The sequence below is a fragment of the Caretta caretta genome, chromosome 2 (genome assembly GCF_965140235.1).
Source record: "Caretta caretta isolate rCarCar2 chromosome 2, rCarCar1.hap1, whole genome shotgun sequence".
NCBI classification, from domain to species: domain Eukaryota; kingdom Metazoa; phylum Chordata; order Testudines; family Cheloniidae; genus Caretta; species Caretta caretta.
In genome coordinates, this window is record NC_134207.1 from 269,182,992 (window position 1) to 269,201,936 (window position 18,945).

The window sequence follows — 18,945 nt, forward strand, 5'->3', positions numbered from 1 at the left end:
ATATGCCTGTCCTTTCCCTGCACCTCACTCACTGATGCTGTCCTTGGATAATGCAGACCCAGAGTTTAGAGGTATACTCAGTTGCTGTCCCACTACATACTGGCCACATCACTCCACCAGCCATCCCACTGGCCACACCAAGATATCTTCAGGTCCCCCGACTTATCACAGCTCTCAGTGATTTCAGCTGTTAATGGGGAAAGCCTCATTGCTCATGCACACTGGGAAGTCTCTTGCATCAGAGATACTTCCCAAAGCAAGTATAATACTTAAACTTAGGTGTCAGGGGTTACTGCTCTGCAACATGTAACAATACTCTCCACTGAGTCTAAATTAGCTCTGTTATTACACAGTGGAGAGCAAAAGAGTCAAGTCAGAGTCAAGCATCCCCATCCCAGTACATAACCCCACCATCTCTCACTCACTGGGCTTTGGAACCCATGTCCTTTGCCTAGTGAGTGCCATTTAGTTGAGGGTGAGCCCCTCAATTGGAAAATACCAAGTGCAGTTCTGCTGTCCTTGGTTCCCACAACCAGGATAACAACTCCTTATTGCCCCAGCCCCAATAACAAAGAAACTGGGGATCCCACACAAGCCAAAAGTGACCATTTGGGCAAGCAATCCTATAATGCCGAACACCCAGGCAGGGTGGATGTGCCCATGCAAATGAGATCAGCCCATGAAGTCCTTTTCCACCGCTCACCACCCGATGTCAGGGGAGAGCCCATTCGGACTCTGCTTACATCCACGTCCCACCCAGAATCACACCACAGTCCTGCACCATTCCCACTATTCTAACTGCCATGCATTGTGAGATGGCTGCATGAACAACACCCCATACCAGGGGTCGGCAACCTTTCAGAAGTGGGGTGCCGAGTCTTCATTTATTCACTCTAATTTAAGGTTTCACGCGCCAGTCATACATTTTAACGTTTTTAGAAGGTCTCTTTCTATAAGTCTATAAAATATAACTAAACTATTGTTGTATGTAAAGTAAATAAGGTTTTTTAAATATTTAGGAAGCTTCATTTAAAGTTAAATTAAAATGCAGAGCCCTCTGGACCAGTGGCCAGGACTTGGGCAGCGTGAGTGTCACTGAAAATCAGCTCGCGTGCCGCCTTTGACATGCGCCATAGGTTGCCTAACCCTGACCTATATGATATCATTGTATTACATGAAATACATTTGCATGATCTTGTTTCCTGGGGCAGCTAAAAAGCATCCTAAGGCACTTTAAGAATCTCGTGCATAAATAAACGTAGCTAAATATTCTGGTCTTTCCTGTCCCTATAGCTGCAATGTGCTAACTGAAGGGTGCTGGTTAACTACACTGTGCTACTTTCTCGCTCCTTTCCTGTTTTTGTATCTGTATCATGCACGTACACGTCTCTGGGTGGCTGTGGTCACCAACCACACTCTGATGAGGTTTCTGTTCCCTCTCCCGTCCAGTGTCTTCCTGAGCAGCAGCTGCAGGTCTCTCTGTTTCCCACACTCAGACTAGTTTCTTTTTCCCTTCCTGTCTCTAGCTGCAGCTTTTGCAGAACATGTAGGGTGTGTGTATGCGTGCGTATGTGAGAGCGAAAGACAGCCCATGTAGGGTGTGTGTGTGTGTGTGAAAGAGAGAGAGAGAGAGAGAGAGAGAGGGAGAGAGAGAGAGCCCAGCTCCTTCATTTCTGCCCAAGGCATGAGTGTGTCGTTTGTTTTCTAGTCAGTTCAGGAACTGTCTCTTTGGTGGCTCTAACTTAGTTCTGCAAGAAATTTAGCTCTAAACAAGAGCTTTACCGTGACCATAGCCCAGTGGTCCTGAGGCCTGCACCTGACAGGCCCCCTGACTGCCCTCTGCTACTGAAACCTTCCCACCCTCAGTGAAAAGCAGCCTCACCTCTGCCAAATCTTTTCTCATCTCCCTTACAACAATCACCCCACCCCTCAAACATACCCCCTCCCTCATACACACACACACACACACACTCCAAGGGACAAGTGTCCTGACAGGCTGCAGATTTCCTACCTCAGCTCAGCTTGTGGTCCCTCGTTCTCCGGTACTGTTCCATGTGTAGGAAGTTATGTAGGAAGGAGTCGCGCTACTGTGTGTAAGGGAGTGTCTCAGAGTTTGGGCAGAAAGCTGTCGAGCCATTGATAAAAGAATGGGGCTAAACATTAGGGCCGGGGTTACAAAGCCATCTTGACTCTGGTGTATGAAGCATAAACCATTGGGAGTTTGAGGTTTAGCAGGTCATTTTCAGACATGTCCTTATGAAATTGAGAGACTTCCATGGGTTCCTGTAGAAAGAAAAGGTCACACAGCACACGGGATTTGGTCTGGGATTTTATGGTTAACTAACTAGCTCTCATTATATTTGGATTTAATATGAAGCTTCTGCAGCTGGGACATAGTCACTCAGCAGTGTCCACACGGGGCGTGAGATGCAGTCATCAGCTGCCTCGTGAGGAAGGAGGGGCAGCCAAGGCCAGCGACCAAGAACTGGTGAAATGAGTCCGTCTGGCACAGCCAGGACGGTGAAGGATCCAGTGAGCTCTACTGTGAAAAACCACAAAAATCTATTGTGCTGCAAAAAATGGATTAACACCAGTGATGTGTGTCCAGGAAGGTCTTTGGACTTTGCACTGCAGGGCCCGATTCATGAGAACCCCTTCCAGGGGATTCACCCAATGTAGGAGGCGTTTCCCACCAGAGCACAGCCAGCAGCCCTGATGTGATAATTGGGCTGACACATTTGCCCTAATTGTCAGCTCAGCTGTGAGATGTGAATGAAAGGTCACAGAAAGTCGCAATAACCAATTGTTCATAGAAAAGTTGCAAAAGCGAGACACAGACTGAATTAGAACAAACAAAAAAAGCCTCCTGATATAATTCAAGGACTGTGTAAAGATCATGCCTGGTAATCAAGAGGATCAGAAGACCGGAAATCAATAAACCAAAATTGGTATGTTGTAAATTAGGCCTAACTGGTGGACAAAGTAATGAGGGGACGGGCAGTTCCATCCATTGCTCCCTTTTGGGGTCCTTAAAGAAAGAAGACTTTGGGAGAAAAATTGGCAACTGGATGAGCTTCACCTGCATGGCGGCCACCCGCACCATCTCCTGGGACCCCACACCATTGTCATTGTGATCCTGAGAGTCATCCTGACCAGTCCAGGCCAGAGCCAGGGACCCAGATACCATCACCACCTCCACCAGCTCCAGCTGAATTCCAAACACCACTTGCTGGTCTTTTCTCTCCCCTTTGGTGTGTATTTATCTTGTTTTGTTTGCTAGGAAATGGGAGGTGATTTCTTTACCCAGTGCCCTCCTCTTTCCTTTGCTCTGTCAGGAATGGGAATGTGCGTCTCAGCTGTGTGTGGACTATCTCAGCCCACTCACCTACTGGGGAGGATTTGCATACAAACTGAAAGCACATCACTCCCTTGAGTGAGTGGCATTGCCACCTGGCACATAGGGTCACAAAACCATTCATTCCAATTTGGCCTGGCTGCTCCTCATCAGGAGGAAGGGACTGCAGGGACAAATGTCAGTGGTGTTACAACTGTGAGTGCCAGGCCGCAACACTGCTCATTCCACTAAATGACACGCTCTCAGTTTGTGAGCAACTCCATATCAGTTACAGAAAATGGCCTCATCACAAATGTCTAGAGTGCCTGTGCATTGATCTGCCCTGCCCACAACCCACCCCTACACTAGGCTCTACTCCAATGGAGGAGAATTCAGCACCAGATGTTTTTTGTGGAACCTTCTGGGAGAGGCTCTGGGTCAAAAAATGGTGCATTTGGGGGAGTTTGCCACACATGTTTGTTGTTTGATAGTAAAGATTTGGGTAATGGGTGAGCTGGTTCTATGGCGGTATGTGTTTGGGGTTATTGGGTGTGCTGGTTTTATGGCAATGTACATTCGGAGTTATTAGGAGTTCTGGTTTTATGGCAACGTGTGTTTGGGGTTATTGGATGTGCTGGTTTTATGGTGATGTACATTTGGGGTTATTGCGAGTTCTGGTTTTATGGCGGTGTGAGTTCAGGGTTATTGGGTGTGCTGGTTTTAAGATGATGCGTGTTTGGGGTTATTGGTTGGGGGGGTTATTGAGTGTGCTCGTTTTGTGCCGATGTATGTTTGGGGTTATTGGATGTGCTGTTTTGGGGGGTTATTGGGTGTGCTGGTTTTATGGCAGTGTGCTATCAGGGTTATTGGGTGTGCTGGTTTTATGGTGCTGTGTGTTCAGGGGTTATTGGGTGTGCTGGTTTTAGGGCGGTATGAGATCAGGGTTATTCGGTGTGCTGGTTTTAGGGCGGTATGAGATCAGGGTTATTGGGTGTGCTGGTTTTATGGTGCTGTGTGTTTGTGTTGTTGGGTGTGCTTTTTATGGTGGTGTGTTTGGGGTTATCGAGTGTGCTGGTTTTAGGGTGGTGAGCATTCAGGGTTTTTGGGTTTGCTGGTTTTATGGTGCTGTGTGTTTGGGTTATTGGGTGTGCTGGTTGGTGATGTGTGTCAGGTGGCTCCCCAGACAGGAATCTCTAAGAAACTATAAATGGATGAAAGGGGTGAATGAGTGTGTTGGGTTGTGTGTTCTTCAGGTGATGAATGAGATGTGCCTGCTGCAGTGAGGGGCTCTGGGTGTCTGGGGTTACTGGTTGTGTTGTGGTGGTTCTGAAGAATTGTGGCAGTTTGGGCCAAGTATCCACCCTCTGTGCAGTCTCCCTCATACAACGAAGGAAATTATTGTATGAAAATTAGCTATACAATAGGGGTGGGACTGGTTAGGAGAGATGTACCCAGATAATCCTCCCAAGTGACCTGCTCCCACACGCTGCAGAGGAAGTTGAAAAAACCCCAAGGTCTCTGCCAATCCGAATGCACCCTAGGATTGCATTTGCCTCTTTCACAGCCACTTAGCTTGGTGGCTCATAGTCAACTTCGGATCAATGAACACACCCAGGTGTCTCTCCTCCTCTGTCACTTCCAACTGATGAGTGCCCAGCTCATCGCAGAAATTCTTATTAGTAGACCTTTAGTGTATAACTTTGCACTTTGTAATATACAATTTGTCACTCCAGTCTTCAAGGTCATCCAGGCTTTCCTGCATAATATTCTCATCCTGCTCTGCATTGACAATGCACCCCAACTTTGTATCATCAGAAAATTACATTAGCACACTCCTACTTTTTGTGCTAAGCTCATTAATAAAAACATTGACTGATTTGTGCCAAGACTGATCCTTGAGGAACTCCACTAGAGACCTCCTTCCAGTCCAATAGTTCACCTTTCAGCATAACCTTCTCCCCTTTCTCCCAGTTTCTTACCCACCCATGCATCAATCTCTTATCTCACCCAATGGTCACTTTGACATTTACCAGGATAATGATGCTGAGCCACCTGGCTGCAGGAAGGACTCCAGGAGGGATTGTTCCTCCAACTGTCTTGGGTGCAGGGGGAATGTACACACTGCACCATCTCTTTCGATGCTAATGCCTGCTATCTCTTGTATTCCCAGTTAGGTAGTTGGGTTGGTGAGGAGGTGTACGGGGCTAGGCTCTCCCTTCTCTCTGTCTGCTTTGTAGTGACTGAGTGGCTCTAGAAAGAAGTGTCTATGCTTCGCATGTAAAGGGACTGCCATTGTGCCTGGGCCTTGAACAGCAGATGTGGGGCAGTTAGACTCCTCGCACCATCCCTCTCTTCATGCCCTAGACCCTTCATGCGAAAGGTCTAGGGAATACCTGCACTTAATCTTTGGAGACAGTTTTAACATCAGCAAACCCAGACATGATTTTAATAATAGCAAAACATTTATTGTTATCAGCAAAGTATGAAAGCAGCAGGGACCATCTATATCACCATTTGCATCTAGATCCCAGCCAGTGTCAACGTATCACTAGAAGCAGTCTGTATACACAACCAAATGTATGTACATCTTTACTTTGCGGTAACAGGTGGCAGTAAACACATTTCACAAGTACAAAAACATGCTTTGTAGGATGGTACGTGCTTTGGCAAAGGAAAAACAGCATGAAAAATAAAAATAAAATCAAAAGCAATTATTTCTGCACCTTCAGTTCTAGATGTCTATTACTCACAAACCTCACCACAAAACCTTGCATAGAATGCACACAGATGTCACATAGTAAGCTAACTAAACCCTTGGCACTCCTACCTAGCCCAATTTTGCAATAGTAAGTAATACAGCTGAATTGTTATCTAACTCCTTAATTGACTAGTGAAAGATAAATCAGAAAGAATCAGGTTTAACTTTCAGTTCCCAGGTTGGGTTTGCAGTACTAACAATGGAAAAAAATACCTAGAGTGAGCAAATTTGATCTGGAGATACGGCGAGACAAAAACATGAAACCTACAATGCGATTTTCACAGGAATTTTTAAAAAAGGGAACAAAACCGATAAATGAATTTAAATTTACTCTGATTGAAATGATTCAATTTTATACTATTGAGTACTTCACTGCAGAAAAGAGTAACAGCTTTCCATTTTTTCTGCTTTAAAAAACAAACTAACAAAGCCTTCTCAAGTATTTCCATATAAATACATTATGCAAATTGGAGTCAACCAACCACCACCTGTAATAATAGTGAGGGAAAACAATGAGTCCCAGGCACTCATGTCTAAAGGAATGTATGTAAGGGGAGTTCACACTGTGCTCTGCCTTCCCCCGGGGCCCAGCACTGGAGAGGGAGTCTTGGGCTATGTCTAACCTGCGGAGCTAGGGGTGTGATTCCCAGTTTGCACTGGCAGACTCATGCTAGCTCTCGTGCAGCTAGCGTGCTCAAAATAGTCACGACTGCATGGGCAGCAGCAGCGGGACAGGCTAGCCACCCTGAGTGCACCCCAGCGGGGTTCAGGCGGGTTTATACTCAGGGAGGCTAGCGTATGCCGCTGCTCATGCTGACATGGCTACAGTACTATTTTTAGTGTGTTAGCTCAAGGAGAGCTAGCGCGAGTATGTCTACGCAAGCTGGGAATCACACCCCAGCTCATAATATAGACATAGCCTCACTCTGAGCCTCTCATGCTGGATGGGCTGCCAAAAAACTGCTTCAGGTCTTGTGGAGTAGTGAAGAAACTCTTTCTCCCATCATACTAAGGAATGACTTTTGCAGGGTACCACACCCTTGGATTAAGTCCCTTTCTGGTAAGCAGGCGTCTATATTTATTCCACTCTGCACTTGCACTAGGTTCTGGTCTAAGCAAACACATATCTGCTCACCTTGGAATAGCGGTTTACCTGTTTATAGTTTCTCCCAGCACAAATTCTCTTTCTTGGAATCTTGTAAAGGTTATAACTAAAGTCACAGTGTCTTTTCCTTTCCATTCCATTCCATTCCTCTTCCTCATTCTCCTTCGTGATTAGAAACTAATGTACAAAAACTGTGGTAATTCCTTTCCAGGCTGTTCTTCACCTGTATGATTCTCAGACTGGGTCTCCTGTTTCTATTTCCCAAATTTTCTGTTTATCTACCAAGGAATCTACAAGTCAACTATTTCTTTATTAGCTTCCTGAAGTGTTCCTGGAGCAGGAGCCCAGCAGTGCATAGTGCATAGCAGATGCGTACATGGCAATATATATTGCTTCTACCATGTAGGTATATTGTTCATGTTTATACTAAGTCATGTAATTACATTGCACACATTGAATTCATGCATTATAACGGTGATAGCAATTAGCCTTTGGAACAGATTATCAAAGCATGTGATAGATTCACTAGCACAAGGGAGAAAGTATCTTAGCAATTAAGGGCCCATTTCATTCCTTGTGTAGCTCTACTGGCTTCAGTGGAGCTACACCAGGGATGAATTTGGTCCTAAAATGCAGAATGTTGGGGTCCGTACGTGTAACAAGCAGTGAAACTTCATTTGTGACTTTTATAGACTCAGAATAACAGGATAAAGAAGATAAATGTAGCTCAGTTATCATTAAACCAACCCATAATTACTTCAAAAGCAAATTTAAATGCATCCAAAAGCATTTTACATATTATATCACTTTCAGCTTCTTCCCTGGCTCCTGCTTGTTTTGCAGCATAATCTCTCTCTTTTTCTCCTAAAAGTCTCAATTTTTGTTGTTGCAAAACCATCTCCTTTTCTGCCATGTCTTTCTCCCACATTATCCTCTCCTTTTCATCTTGATACTGCTTTTGTTCTTCATCCCTTATTTTTAATTCTTCCTTGAGTTGTTTAATTTGCTTCTCATAATCACGTTTTATTTTCTCTGTCTCTCTTTCCAGCTGCTCTGCATAGGCTTTTTTCAGCTCCTCTGTTTTCTCTTGAAGCTTCTTCTCAGCATAGTTATACATCTCATTCGTGTGATATGTGCCTCCGTTCTCCTGCACCATCTTATCTACCATCTCCAGCAGCTCATTAACCTGGGCATCCCGTTCTTCTCCGGTTGTTCTGTTGTTGAATGCACAGTATCGTTTTCCAAATTTTCCTACCAGCTCACAAAGGCCTTGGGCATCAGAGTCTTTTATGAACTCTTCTAATTCGGTACCATCTAAATCATCTTTCCGAGTGAATAACAGGATCACGTACCTCATGGACTCAGCTCCAAAAATATCTTGTATTCGTTTGACTGCTTTTTTTTCCTCCTCAGTGTAACGGATCAGTGACACCACGAGAACAATGGCATGGGGCCCTGGGGAGGAGGCTACAATACAGCGACTGATCTCTCGACAAGTTTCTTCCACTGGTACATGCGTGTGAAAAATGCCAGGAGTATCAACCACCACCACATTCCTCTCATTCCAGATTCTTGCCCCCTTACTGCAGTTTGCAGTTACAGACTTTGGTGAGAGTTTGGACTCAAACACTTTCTTGCCAAGGATGGTGTTTCCTGTTGCACTTTTCCCAGCTCCAGTTTTACCTACAAGGATGATTCTCAGTTCTGATTCCCCAGTGTAGCGGCCGACATCCCCTGGGGCTGTTGGAACACGTGTGAGATATTCATGACATTACAAAGAAAACCAAGTAGAGATGGGTAGCTTTGAGGATTTCTGCCTATACAACTATAGACATTTGAATGTGCAAAGGTTAAGACGTTTTCACTTTAGAACTGAATGGCACAGTAATTGATGGCCTGATCCAGCTCCCATTCAAGTCACTCCACATTGGGAATCTTTCCACTGACTTCACTAAGAGTTGGATCAGGATCTATGGGCACTAACTTCTCACCTCTGAGGGTTTAGCTTCAGAACTAGTGATCATTGGTTTACTGGCCTCAGAGTCACTCGTGGACACTGGTCCACATCCCAGAAGACCAAGCAGTCTGGGCCATCTCTACACTTGGGAGACACAGGATTGGAAGAGCAGTGTTCCTGGCAGGTCAGGAATGTGGTGCACTGACAGTCTGGGTTAGGAGGGAATATCTTTCAGAGTGGCTGCATGCACTGTCCTTGGCTCTTCAGCCTTTATACTCATGGGCAGTAATGATTATAAAAAGTCGCCAACTATAAAAACCCATTTTAAAACCTCTTTTGTCATGAGCCCCTGCTACACTTCTGACCTTGTTCCTCGGGGGGTTCTTACCCTTATTTAAGATATTTCCATCAACACTCAGTGCAGAACATTAATCTCAAATGGGAAGGAGCTCACCTACAGACAATAAACCTTTAAGTATTTATACTTATATTAATTAAGGGCAAAGAAGGGACAGGATAGAGTCCCAACTGTTATTTCCTTACCATCGGTTTGTTCTTTCTGTATCCAGCTTTCCATTTTTACTTGAAATATCTGTTGAAAAACAATTTTATTTAAAACCTAGAAGAGCCTTCACACAGAAGAACGTACTACAGATATTCAGATAAAAGAGAAACTTCAACAACCATCTATGAATACTTTTGTATTCATACTATGTATACTATGAATACTTTCATACTATGTATACTTTTGTCCAGCGAAGGGCAACAAAAATGATTAGGGGTCTAGAACACATGACTTATGAGGAGAGGCTGAGGGAGCTGGGATTGTTTAGTCTGCAGAAGAGAAGAATGAGGGGGGATTTGATAGCTGCTTTCAACCATCTATGAATACTTTTGTGTCAAGACCCTTTACTAAAAATTGTGAAGAAAATCTGGACCTGATTTTGAATACTGGCCTCTAATTTAGCACCTGAATTTTTATAGGCATATTTAATTCATAGAATCATAGAATATCAGGGTTGGAAGGGACCTCAGGAGGTCATCTAGTCCAACCCCTTGCTCAAAGCAGGACCAATCCCCAATTAAATCATCCCAGCCAGGGCTTTCTCAAGCCTGACCTTAGAAACCTCTAAGGAAGGAGATTCTACCACCTCCCTAGGTAACCCATTCCAGTGCTTCACCACCCTCCTAGTGAAAAAGTTTTTCCTAACATCCAATCTAAACCTCCCACACTGCAACTTGAGACCATTACTCCTTGTCCTGTCATCTTCTACCACTGAGAACAGTCTAGATCCATCCTCTTTGGAACCCCCTTTTAGGTAGTTGAAAGCAGCTATCAAATCCCCCCTCATTCTTCTCTTCTGCAGACTAAACAATCCCAGTTCCCTCAGCCTCTCCTCATAAGTCATGTGTTCCAGTCCCCTCATCATTTTTGTTGCCCTTCGCTGGACTCTGTCCAATTTATCCACATCCTTCTTGTAGTGTGGGGCCCAAAACTGGACACAGTACTCCAGATGAGGCCTCACCAATGCCGAATAGAGGGAAATGATCACATCCCTCGATCTGCTGGCAATGCTCCTACTTGTACAGCCCAAAATGCTGTTAGCCTTCTTGGCAACAAGGGCACACTGTTGACTAATATCCAGCTTCTTGTCCACTGTAACCCCTAGGTCCTTTTCTGCAGAACTGCTGGCTAGCCATTCGGTCCCTAGTCTGTAGCAGTGCATGGGATTCTTCCTTCCTAAGTGCAGGACTCTGCACTTGTCCTTGTTGAACCTCATCAGATTTCTTTTGGCCCAATCCTCTAATTTGTCTAGGTCCCTCTGTATCCTATCCCTACTCTCCAGTGTATCTACCTCTCCTCCCAGTTTACTGTCCTCTGCAAACTTGCTGAGGGTGCAATCCACGCCATCCTCCAGATCATTAATGAAGATATTGAACAAAACAGCCCCAGGACCAACCCTTGGGGCACTCCGCTTGATACTGGCTGCCAACTAGATATGGAGCCATTGATCACTACCCTACGAACCGACTAGCAAAGGGAAGGGGAGGCACCACCTAGATCCAAGTGCTCCTTACCCCAGAGGGAGGGCTGTCTCCTCTGCACACATCTGAGTCTAGGGGAATGATGGGGGCAGGGGTGGCCTCAGCTGAGCACCATTTTATGCCCTCCCATCAGAGGGCAGGAGCCAATTTATATGATATCACAAACCTAACCATTCAAAAATCCTGAGTAAGACAGAAAACCCACAAGATTGGCTTAAGAATCTCAGGATTTTTACAACTAATAAATTTGGGGTTATTTTTAGTTGCCTTCTGGTTTTTGAGCCTTTAGGGTACAATCTCCTCACATTTGCAAGCTTTTCTCTCCAACTATGAGGGCTAGAAACTTAATAAGAAACTGAGAGTCAGATGTATTCACAAGACTCCATGAGCTGAAGCTTTAGGAAAAACACCAATTACCATGAGAGTCATGATCAAATCATAAAAGTTGGCAACACTGCTTACAATTCAATGTTCAGCCTGAAACAAACACGGACAATGGTAAATAAATAAATAAGGAGACAGGCAAGAAAACAATATCTCACTTTTTAAAGTCTCACGAAATTTAAGCCAACGTCAGAAGTTTAGGGGGTCCGGCTTGTGATTTTTGAACTCCTCAGTCTTGGCCATATTGACAAGAAGGGTTTCTTCAGGTATGTTGGCAACAAGAAGAAAGCCAAGGAAAGTGTGGGCCCCTTAATGAATGAGGGAGGCAACCTAGTGACAGAGGATGTGGAAAAAGCTAATGTACTCAATGCTTTTTTTGCCTCTGTCTTCACGAACAAGGTCAGCTCCCAGACTACTGCACTGGGCATCACAAAATGGGGAAGAGATGGCCAGCCCTCTGTGGAGATAGAGGTGGTTAGGGACTATTTAGAAAAGCTGGACATGCACAAGTCCATGGGGCCGGACGAGTTGCATCCGAGAGTGCTGAAGGAATTGGCGGCTGTGATTGCAGAGCCATTGGCCATTATCTTTGAAAACTCGTGGCGAACCGGGGAAGTCCCGGATGACTGGAAAAAGGCTAATGTAGTGCCAATCTTTAAAAAGGGAAGAAGGAGGATCCTGGAAACTACAGGCCAGTCAGCCTCAACTCAGTCCCTGGAAAAATCATGGAGCAGGTCCTCAAAGAATCAATCCTGAAGCACTTGCATGAGAGGAAAGTGATCAGGAACAGCCAGCATGGATTCACCAAGGGAAGGTCATGCCTGACTAATCTAATCGCCTTTTATGATGAGATTACTGGTTCTGTGGATGAAGGGAAAGCAGTGGATGTATTGTTTCTTGACTTTAGCAAAGCTTTTGACACGGTCTCCCACAGTATTCTTGTCAGCAAGTTAAGGAAGTATGGGCTGGATGAATGCACTATAAGGTGGGTAGAAAGCTGGCTAGATTGTCGGGCTCAACGGGTAGTGATCAATGGTTCCATGTCTAGTTGGCAGCCGGTGTCAAGTGGAGTGCCCCAGGGGTCGGTCCTGGGGCCGGTTTTGTTCAATATCTTCATAAATGATCTGGAGGATGGTGTAGATTGCACTCTCAGCAAATTTGCGGATGATACTAAACTGGGAGGAGTGGTAGATATGCTGGAGGGGAAGGATAGGATACAGAAGGACCTAGACAAATTGGAGGATTGGGCCAAAAGAAATCTGATGAGGTTCAATAAGGATAAGTGCAGGGTCCTGCACTTAGGACGGAAGAATCCAATGCACAGCTACAGACTAGGGACTGAATGGCTCGGCAGCAGTTCTGCGGAAAAGGACGTAGGGGCGACAGTGGATGAGAAGCTGGATATGAGTCAGCAGTGTGCCCTTGTTGCCAAGAAGGCCAATGGCATTTTGGGATGTATAAGTAGGGGCATAGCAAGCAGATCGAGGGACGTGATCGTTCCCTCTATTCGACATTGGTGAGGCCTCATCTGGAGTACTGTGTCCAGTTTTGGGCCCCACACTTCAAGAAGGATGTGGATAAATTGGAGAGAGTCCAGCGAAGGGCAACAAAAATGATTAGGGGTCTAGAACACATGACTTATGAGGAGAGGCTGAGGGAGCTGGGATTGTTTAGTCTGCAGAAGAGAAGAATGAGGGGGGATTTGATAGCTGCTTTCAACTACCTGAAAGGGGGTTCCAAAGAGGATGGCTCTAGACTGTTCTCAATGGTAGCAGATGACAGAACAAGGAGTAATGGTCTCAAGTTGCAGTGGGGGAGGTTTAGATTGGATATTAGGAAAAACTTTTTCACTAGGAGGGTGGTGAAACAATGGAATGCGTTACCTAGGGAGGTGGTAGAATCTCCTTCCTTAGAGGTTTTTAAGGTCAGGCTTGACAAAGCCCTGGCTGGGATGATTTAACTGGGAATTGGTCCTGCTTCGAGCAGGGGGTTGGACTAGATGACCTTCTGGGGTCCCTTCCAACCCTTATATTCTATGATTCTATGACTCTCTCCCCACACCCCATTCCTCCTTCTACCTGGAGAGGAAAGGGATGGCAAGCCGGGGAATTGAGACTTACTACTGCTCAGCATAGAGGACTCTGCCTAGCCCGTAGGCTATGTCCACCCTTGTGGCAGTGGGTAGCATACAGAGACTGTATGCCCAGCTAGCATGGGTGTAACTAGCAGTGTAGATGGTGAGGCGCACCTTAGGCAAGTATCAGAGTAACAGCCGTGTTAGTCTGTATTTGCAAAAAGAAAAGGAGTACTTGTGGCACCTTAGAGACTAACCAATTTATTTGAGCATAAGCTTTCGTGAGCTACAGCTCACTTCATCGGATGCAACGATGAAGTGAGCTGTAGCTCACGAAAGCTTATGCTCAAATAAATTGGTTAGTCTCTAAGGTGCCACAAGTACTCCTTTCCTTAGGCAAGTAGAGTGCCCTACATGCCTGAACCCCAGTGTTTTACACCAAGGGTGGGCAAACTTTTTCGCCCCAGGGCCACGTTGGGGTTGCAAAATTGTACGGAGGACCGGGTAGGGAAGGCTTTGCCTCCCTAAACAGACTGGCCCCGCCCCCATCCGACCCCCACCCACTTCCCGCCCCCTGACTACCCTCCTCAGAACCATCGACACATCCAAACCACCCCTGCTCCTTGTCCCCTGACCACCTCCTCCCGAGACTCCCCTGACCCTAACCGCCCGGGACCCCAGCCCCTATCCAACCCACCCCACTCCCTATCCCCTGACTGCCCCAGCCTCTATCCACAGCCCCGCCCCCTGACTGCCCCCCGGGACTCCCTGCCCCTTATCCAACCACCCCTCCCCGGCTCCAGTCCCCATCCCCTGACCGCCCCCCTAGAACCTTTGCCCCATCCAACCCGCACCCCACTCCCTGTCCCCTGACTGCCCCAACCCCTATCCACAGCCCCGCCCCCTGACTGCCCCAACCCCTATCCACAGCCCCGCCCCCTGACTGCCCCAACCCCTATCTACAGCCCCGCCCCCTGACCGCCCCCCGGCTGAGATGGTCAGCGTGTGCACTGGAGCTCTCAGAGCTGACCAGAGAGTCAAGTTTGCAGTTAGTGCTCAAATACCTGTAGCAGGCATGACTGGCATGTGTGTGTTCTTGATGCCCATCCTTGTCTCCATATTAACATTCCCCTATCTGGGTGTGTGGCTTAACCCAGTCCCCCAGGCCAAGTCATTCCTCACTCCAAACCCTCCCCTAGCTAAAGTGTTGTGTAACAGGAGACTCTGTTGTGTCATAAAGAAGGTGCTTATGTTGCTGAAACCTCGGCCATACTTCAGCTCCCTGTCCTTGGCAGGAGTGTTCCCCCTCCACGCCGCTGAGCTCCCTTAGTGTTTGTTATTTTCCTAGGGCTCACTCCGGCCTGTAGCCCAGAGTCGCTTGGTGGCCAGGAGGCAACGTTCTTGTGACTGCCAGAGTGGATTCCCTTAAACTACCCATCCTGCTCAACAGCCTTTTACCTGCACCTCTTTGTGCAACCCTCCAAACTTCTGCTGTGCTGCATCCAGCCCATTATTGGAGGAGTTGTGAAGAGCAGTGAGGAGAGAAATAATACAAAGGGATTGTCAAGGTTCCTTCCCCACTCTGAACTCTAGGGTACAGATGTGGGGACCTGTATGAAAACCTCCTAAGCTTACTTTTACCAGCTTAGGTTAAAACTTCCCCAAGTTACAAACTATTTTACGCTTTGCCCTTGGACTTCCACTGACACCACCAAACATTTATCTGGGCTTACTGGGAAAACGTGGTTTGGAAACGTCTTTCCCCCCAAAATCCTCCCAACACTTGCACCCCACTTCCTGGGAAAGGTTTGGTAAAAATCCTCACCAATTTGCATAGGTGACCACAGACCCAAGCCCTTGGATCTTAGAACAATGAAAAAGCATTCAGTTTCCTTACAAGAAGACTTTTAATAGAAGAAACAGTAAAAAGAAAAGGATCACCTCTGTAAAATCAGGATGGTGAATACCTTACAGGGTAATTAGATTCAAAACATAGAGAATCCCTCTAGGCAAAATCTTAAGTTATAAAAAGACACACAGATAGGAATATTCCTTCTATTCAGCATAACTTATTTTCTCAGCCATTTAAAGAAATCATAATCTAAAGCATATCTAGCTAGATTACTTACTAAGTTCTAAGACTCCATTCTTGTTCCGTCCCCGGCAAAAGCCTCTCCCAGACAGACACAGACCCCTTTGATGTTCTCCCTCTTCCCAGCTTTTGAAAGTATCTTGTCTCCTCATTGGTCATTTTAGGCAGGTGCCAGCGAGGTTATCCTAGCTTCTTAACCCTTTACAGGTGAAAGGGTTTTTCCTCTGGCCAGGAGGAATTTTAAAGGTGTGTACCCTTCCCTTTATATTTATGACAGGGATCCAGAGAGATTCTAACAGAAAATGAGAAATGAGAATCATCTTGAAAAAATGCATCTCTGGAAAATAATCCAAACTACTGACTGAGTAGAAAGGAGAAACTTGGGAAGCACTGCTACAGAAAGAAACGTGGGGGGAAACTACAGTGGGGAGCAAGGCCAGGTTTTTTTGGGAGCTGCAGATACAAAGGCATCACATGAGAGAACAAGGAATAATAACCCTAATATATGGCTCTGTTGATACTGCACCATCAATATTGCATTTAATTCTGGGCACCACCTTTCCAAAGAGCTATTGACAAAATGAAGAGAGTTCACAGAAGTGCAAAAATTATCCAAGGGCTGAACAGACTGGGGAAGATTAAAAGAGCTACACATGTATGGCTAAGATGCATCACAACTAAGGGCACAAAATAACTGTCTAGCAATATCTAAGTGTTTTAACACCAAGAAGGGAGAGACATTAGTTATGGTGGTACAAGGGAGTATAACAGGAGTAACAGAATAAAGCTACACCAAGAGAAAACTTAGGCTGGACCTGAAGAAAAATTTCCTGAGCGTGAGATGCATTTTACTAGACTGCAAACTATTTTCCTCAAGGGAAGAGATGGGAACCCTGCCACTTGGGACATTTAAAACTAGACTGAAAAAATTCCTATAAATGTCCTTTCTGGAACAACTCTGCATTCATGGGGAGATAGAGTGGATGATCCACGAGGCCTTTTCCATCTCTAACTGCTGTGACTTTACAACTGGAGGGTTTTAAATCACCCCGAAGCATGCCTGAACACTGGAGACCTGCAGACTCTGAGGGACAGGAAGTTTCCTGTGTTTATGTGAAGGTTACTAGCATATGGTCTGATATTACACACACACGCAACCCCACATTAACTGTAGTTTCAATCAGGTTATGAGACATCAGAATCTAATCTGGTCTAGAAAAGATTTGGAAACCTCATATAGAAAAGCTGTCATCTCACTGCCTATCGCTGTGCCTGCAGGCATGGTCGAGCTATCTTCTCTGCTGGTTAAACGTAGAGAGGAATAGCAGCCTGTTACTTGGGTTTTCTCCCTTTGACTCCAGCATTTTCACAAACCTTTTTCCTTTAAACATATCACAGGAGTTTAAAACAAATTTGCCCTCCCCCATACACATACACACACCTGTGTGCTGCTTTCTTAGCCTGAGGAACAACAGTGTGGTCTTCCTGCAGATCTGGCCAACTTCTCCACTGCTCTTCCAAGCTGCGGCTGCTCCTGTTTTATTGGGGAAGAGGATGTTCTCTTCTGGCGTCTGTTGAATAAGCTCAGTCAGAGAAAAAAGTTCAGTTTCACTATGAGTATGTGCTGGGGGTGGGGAGAAAGGAGGAGGGGTTAGCAATCAGCCAATTGCCTTTGCCAGAAAGCCTCTCAGAGAGTTTTACAGACACTGAGCGATGTGCCCCTGTTTCAGAGAGGAAGAAAGCATCCCATAAGCATTCAAAAAATAATCCCACTGTCCAATAGAGTCCTCAGTCCCACTGTCAGTGGATAGATCAGGAAATCATTATTTTTATAAAGATCGTCCATCTTCTTTAGCCGAACAGCTCCAAATCACTGACCCACTTCTCAGTTCCAGTGTTTCTGGCACTTAGTACTCTAGGTTCTCCTCACCCAATGCCTGACCTTAAGGGTGGACCTCTGTGTTTATCCCCAGAGCACCCCCACTACCACCTGCTATTCCAAGCTGTGTGCTCTAACCTGCCAGAGAGCTCATGTTTCTCCAAACTCGAGTGCCCTGACTTTGAGCAGCCAAATCTCGACGGCAGGCTGGAGCACAAACACGAGAATGAGAAAAGGAGTACTTGTGGCACCTTAGAGACTAACCAATTTATTTGAGCATGAGCTTTCGAGCTCACGAAAGCTCATGCTCAAATAAATTGGTTAGTCTCTAAGGTGCCACAAGTACTCCTTTTCTTTTTGCGAATACAGACTAACACGGCTGTTCCTCTGAAACGAGAATGAGAGGCAGTCGGCACTGGCAAAGACAGCCATATATCATGGAAAGCATTTGGCTTCATAGAATCATAGAATATCAGGGTCCGGGAGGCAGCCTTGGGTGGGTCCGGGGGGGCACTGCCTCCAGGTCCAGGGTGAGAAACTATTCCTGGCTGTCAGGAAAACCGGTTTCTCCGCTTGCTTGCTGTGAGCTATCTACAACTTCATCATCATCATCTTCCTCATCCCCAAAACCTGCTTCTGTGCTGCCTCCATCTCCATTGAAGGAGTCAAACAACACGGCTGGAGTAGTGGTGGCTGAACCCACTAAAATGGCATGCAGCTCATCATAGAAGCGGCATGTTTGGGGCTCTGACCCGGAGAGGCCGTTCGCCTCTCTGTTTTTCTGGTAGGCTTGCCTCAGCTCCTTCAGTTTCACGCGGCATTGCTTCTGGTCCCTGTTATGTCCTCTGTCCTTCATGCCCTGGAGATTTTGACAAATGTTTTGGCATTTTGAAAACTGGAACGGAGTTCTGATAGCAGGGATTCCTCTCCCCATACAGTGATCAGATCCTGTACCTCCCGTTCGGTCCATGCTGGAGCTCTTTTGTGATTCTGGGACTCCATCATGGTCCCTCTGCTGATGAGCTCTGCATGGTCACCTCTGCTGATGAGCTCTGCATGGTCACCTCTGCTGATGAGCTCTGGCCAGCATGGCAAGCTGCAGGTGACCATGCAAACAGGAAATTGAAATTCAAAAGTTCACGGGCCTTTTCCTGTCTACCTGGCCAGTGCATCTAAGTTGAGAGTGCTGTCCAGAGCGGTCACAATAGAGCACTCTGGGATAGCTCCTGGAGGCCAATACCAACTAATTGCATCCACAGTACCCCAAATTCGACCCAGCAAGGCCAATTTAAGCGCTAATCCACTTGTCAGAGGTG

The 18,945-nt window shown here is 46.1% G+C and overlaps 1 protein-coding gene across 2 annotated transcripts; it reads right to left on the reverse strand.

The window, feature by feature from the left end:
• Positions 1-5,777: 5,777 nt before the first annotated feature.
• On the reverse strand, positions 5,778-17,348 carry LOC125633011 (GTPase IMAP family member 9). Of its 2 annotated transcripts, XM_048842119.2 has the most exons (4): positions 17,192-17,348; positions 15,788-16,042; positions 9,698-9,746; positions 5,778-8,937 (listed from the first exon to the last, which is right to left on the reverse strand). In XM_048842119.2, the coding sequence occupies exons 3-4, from the start codon at positions 9,729-9,731 to the stop codon at positions 7,925-7,927; spliced, it is 1,047 nt and encodes a 348-aa protein (XP_048698076.1). In that variant the 5' UTR covers positions 9,732-9,746; positions 15,788-16,042; positions 17,192-17,348; the 3' UTR covers positions 5,778-7,924. The 2 variants fall into 2 exon arrangements, with proteins under 2 accessions (XP_048698076.1, XP_048698075.1); XM_048842118.2 differs by lacking the exon at positions 15,788-16,042.
• Positions 17,349-18,945: the final 1,597 nt, after the last annotated feature.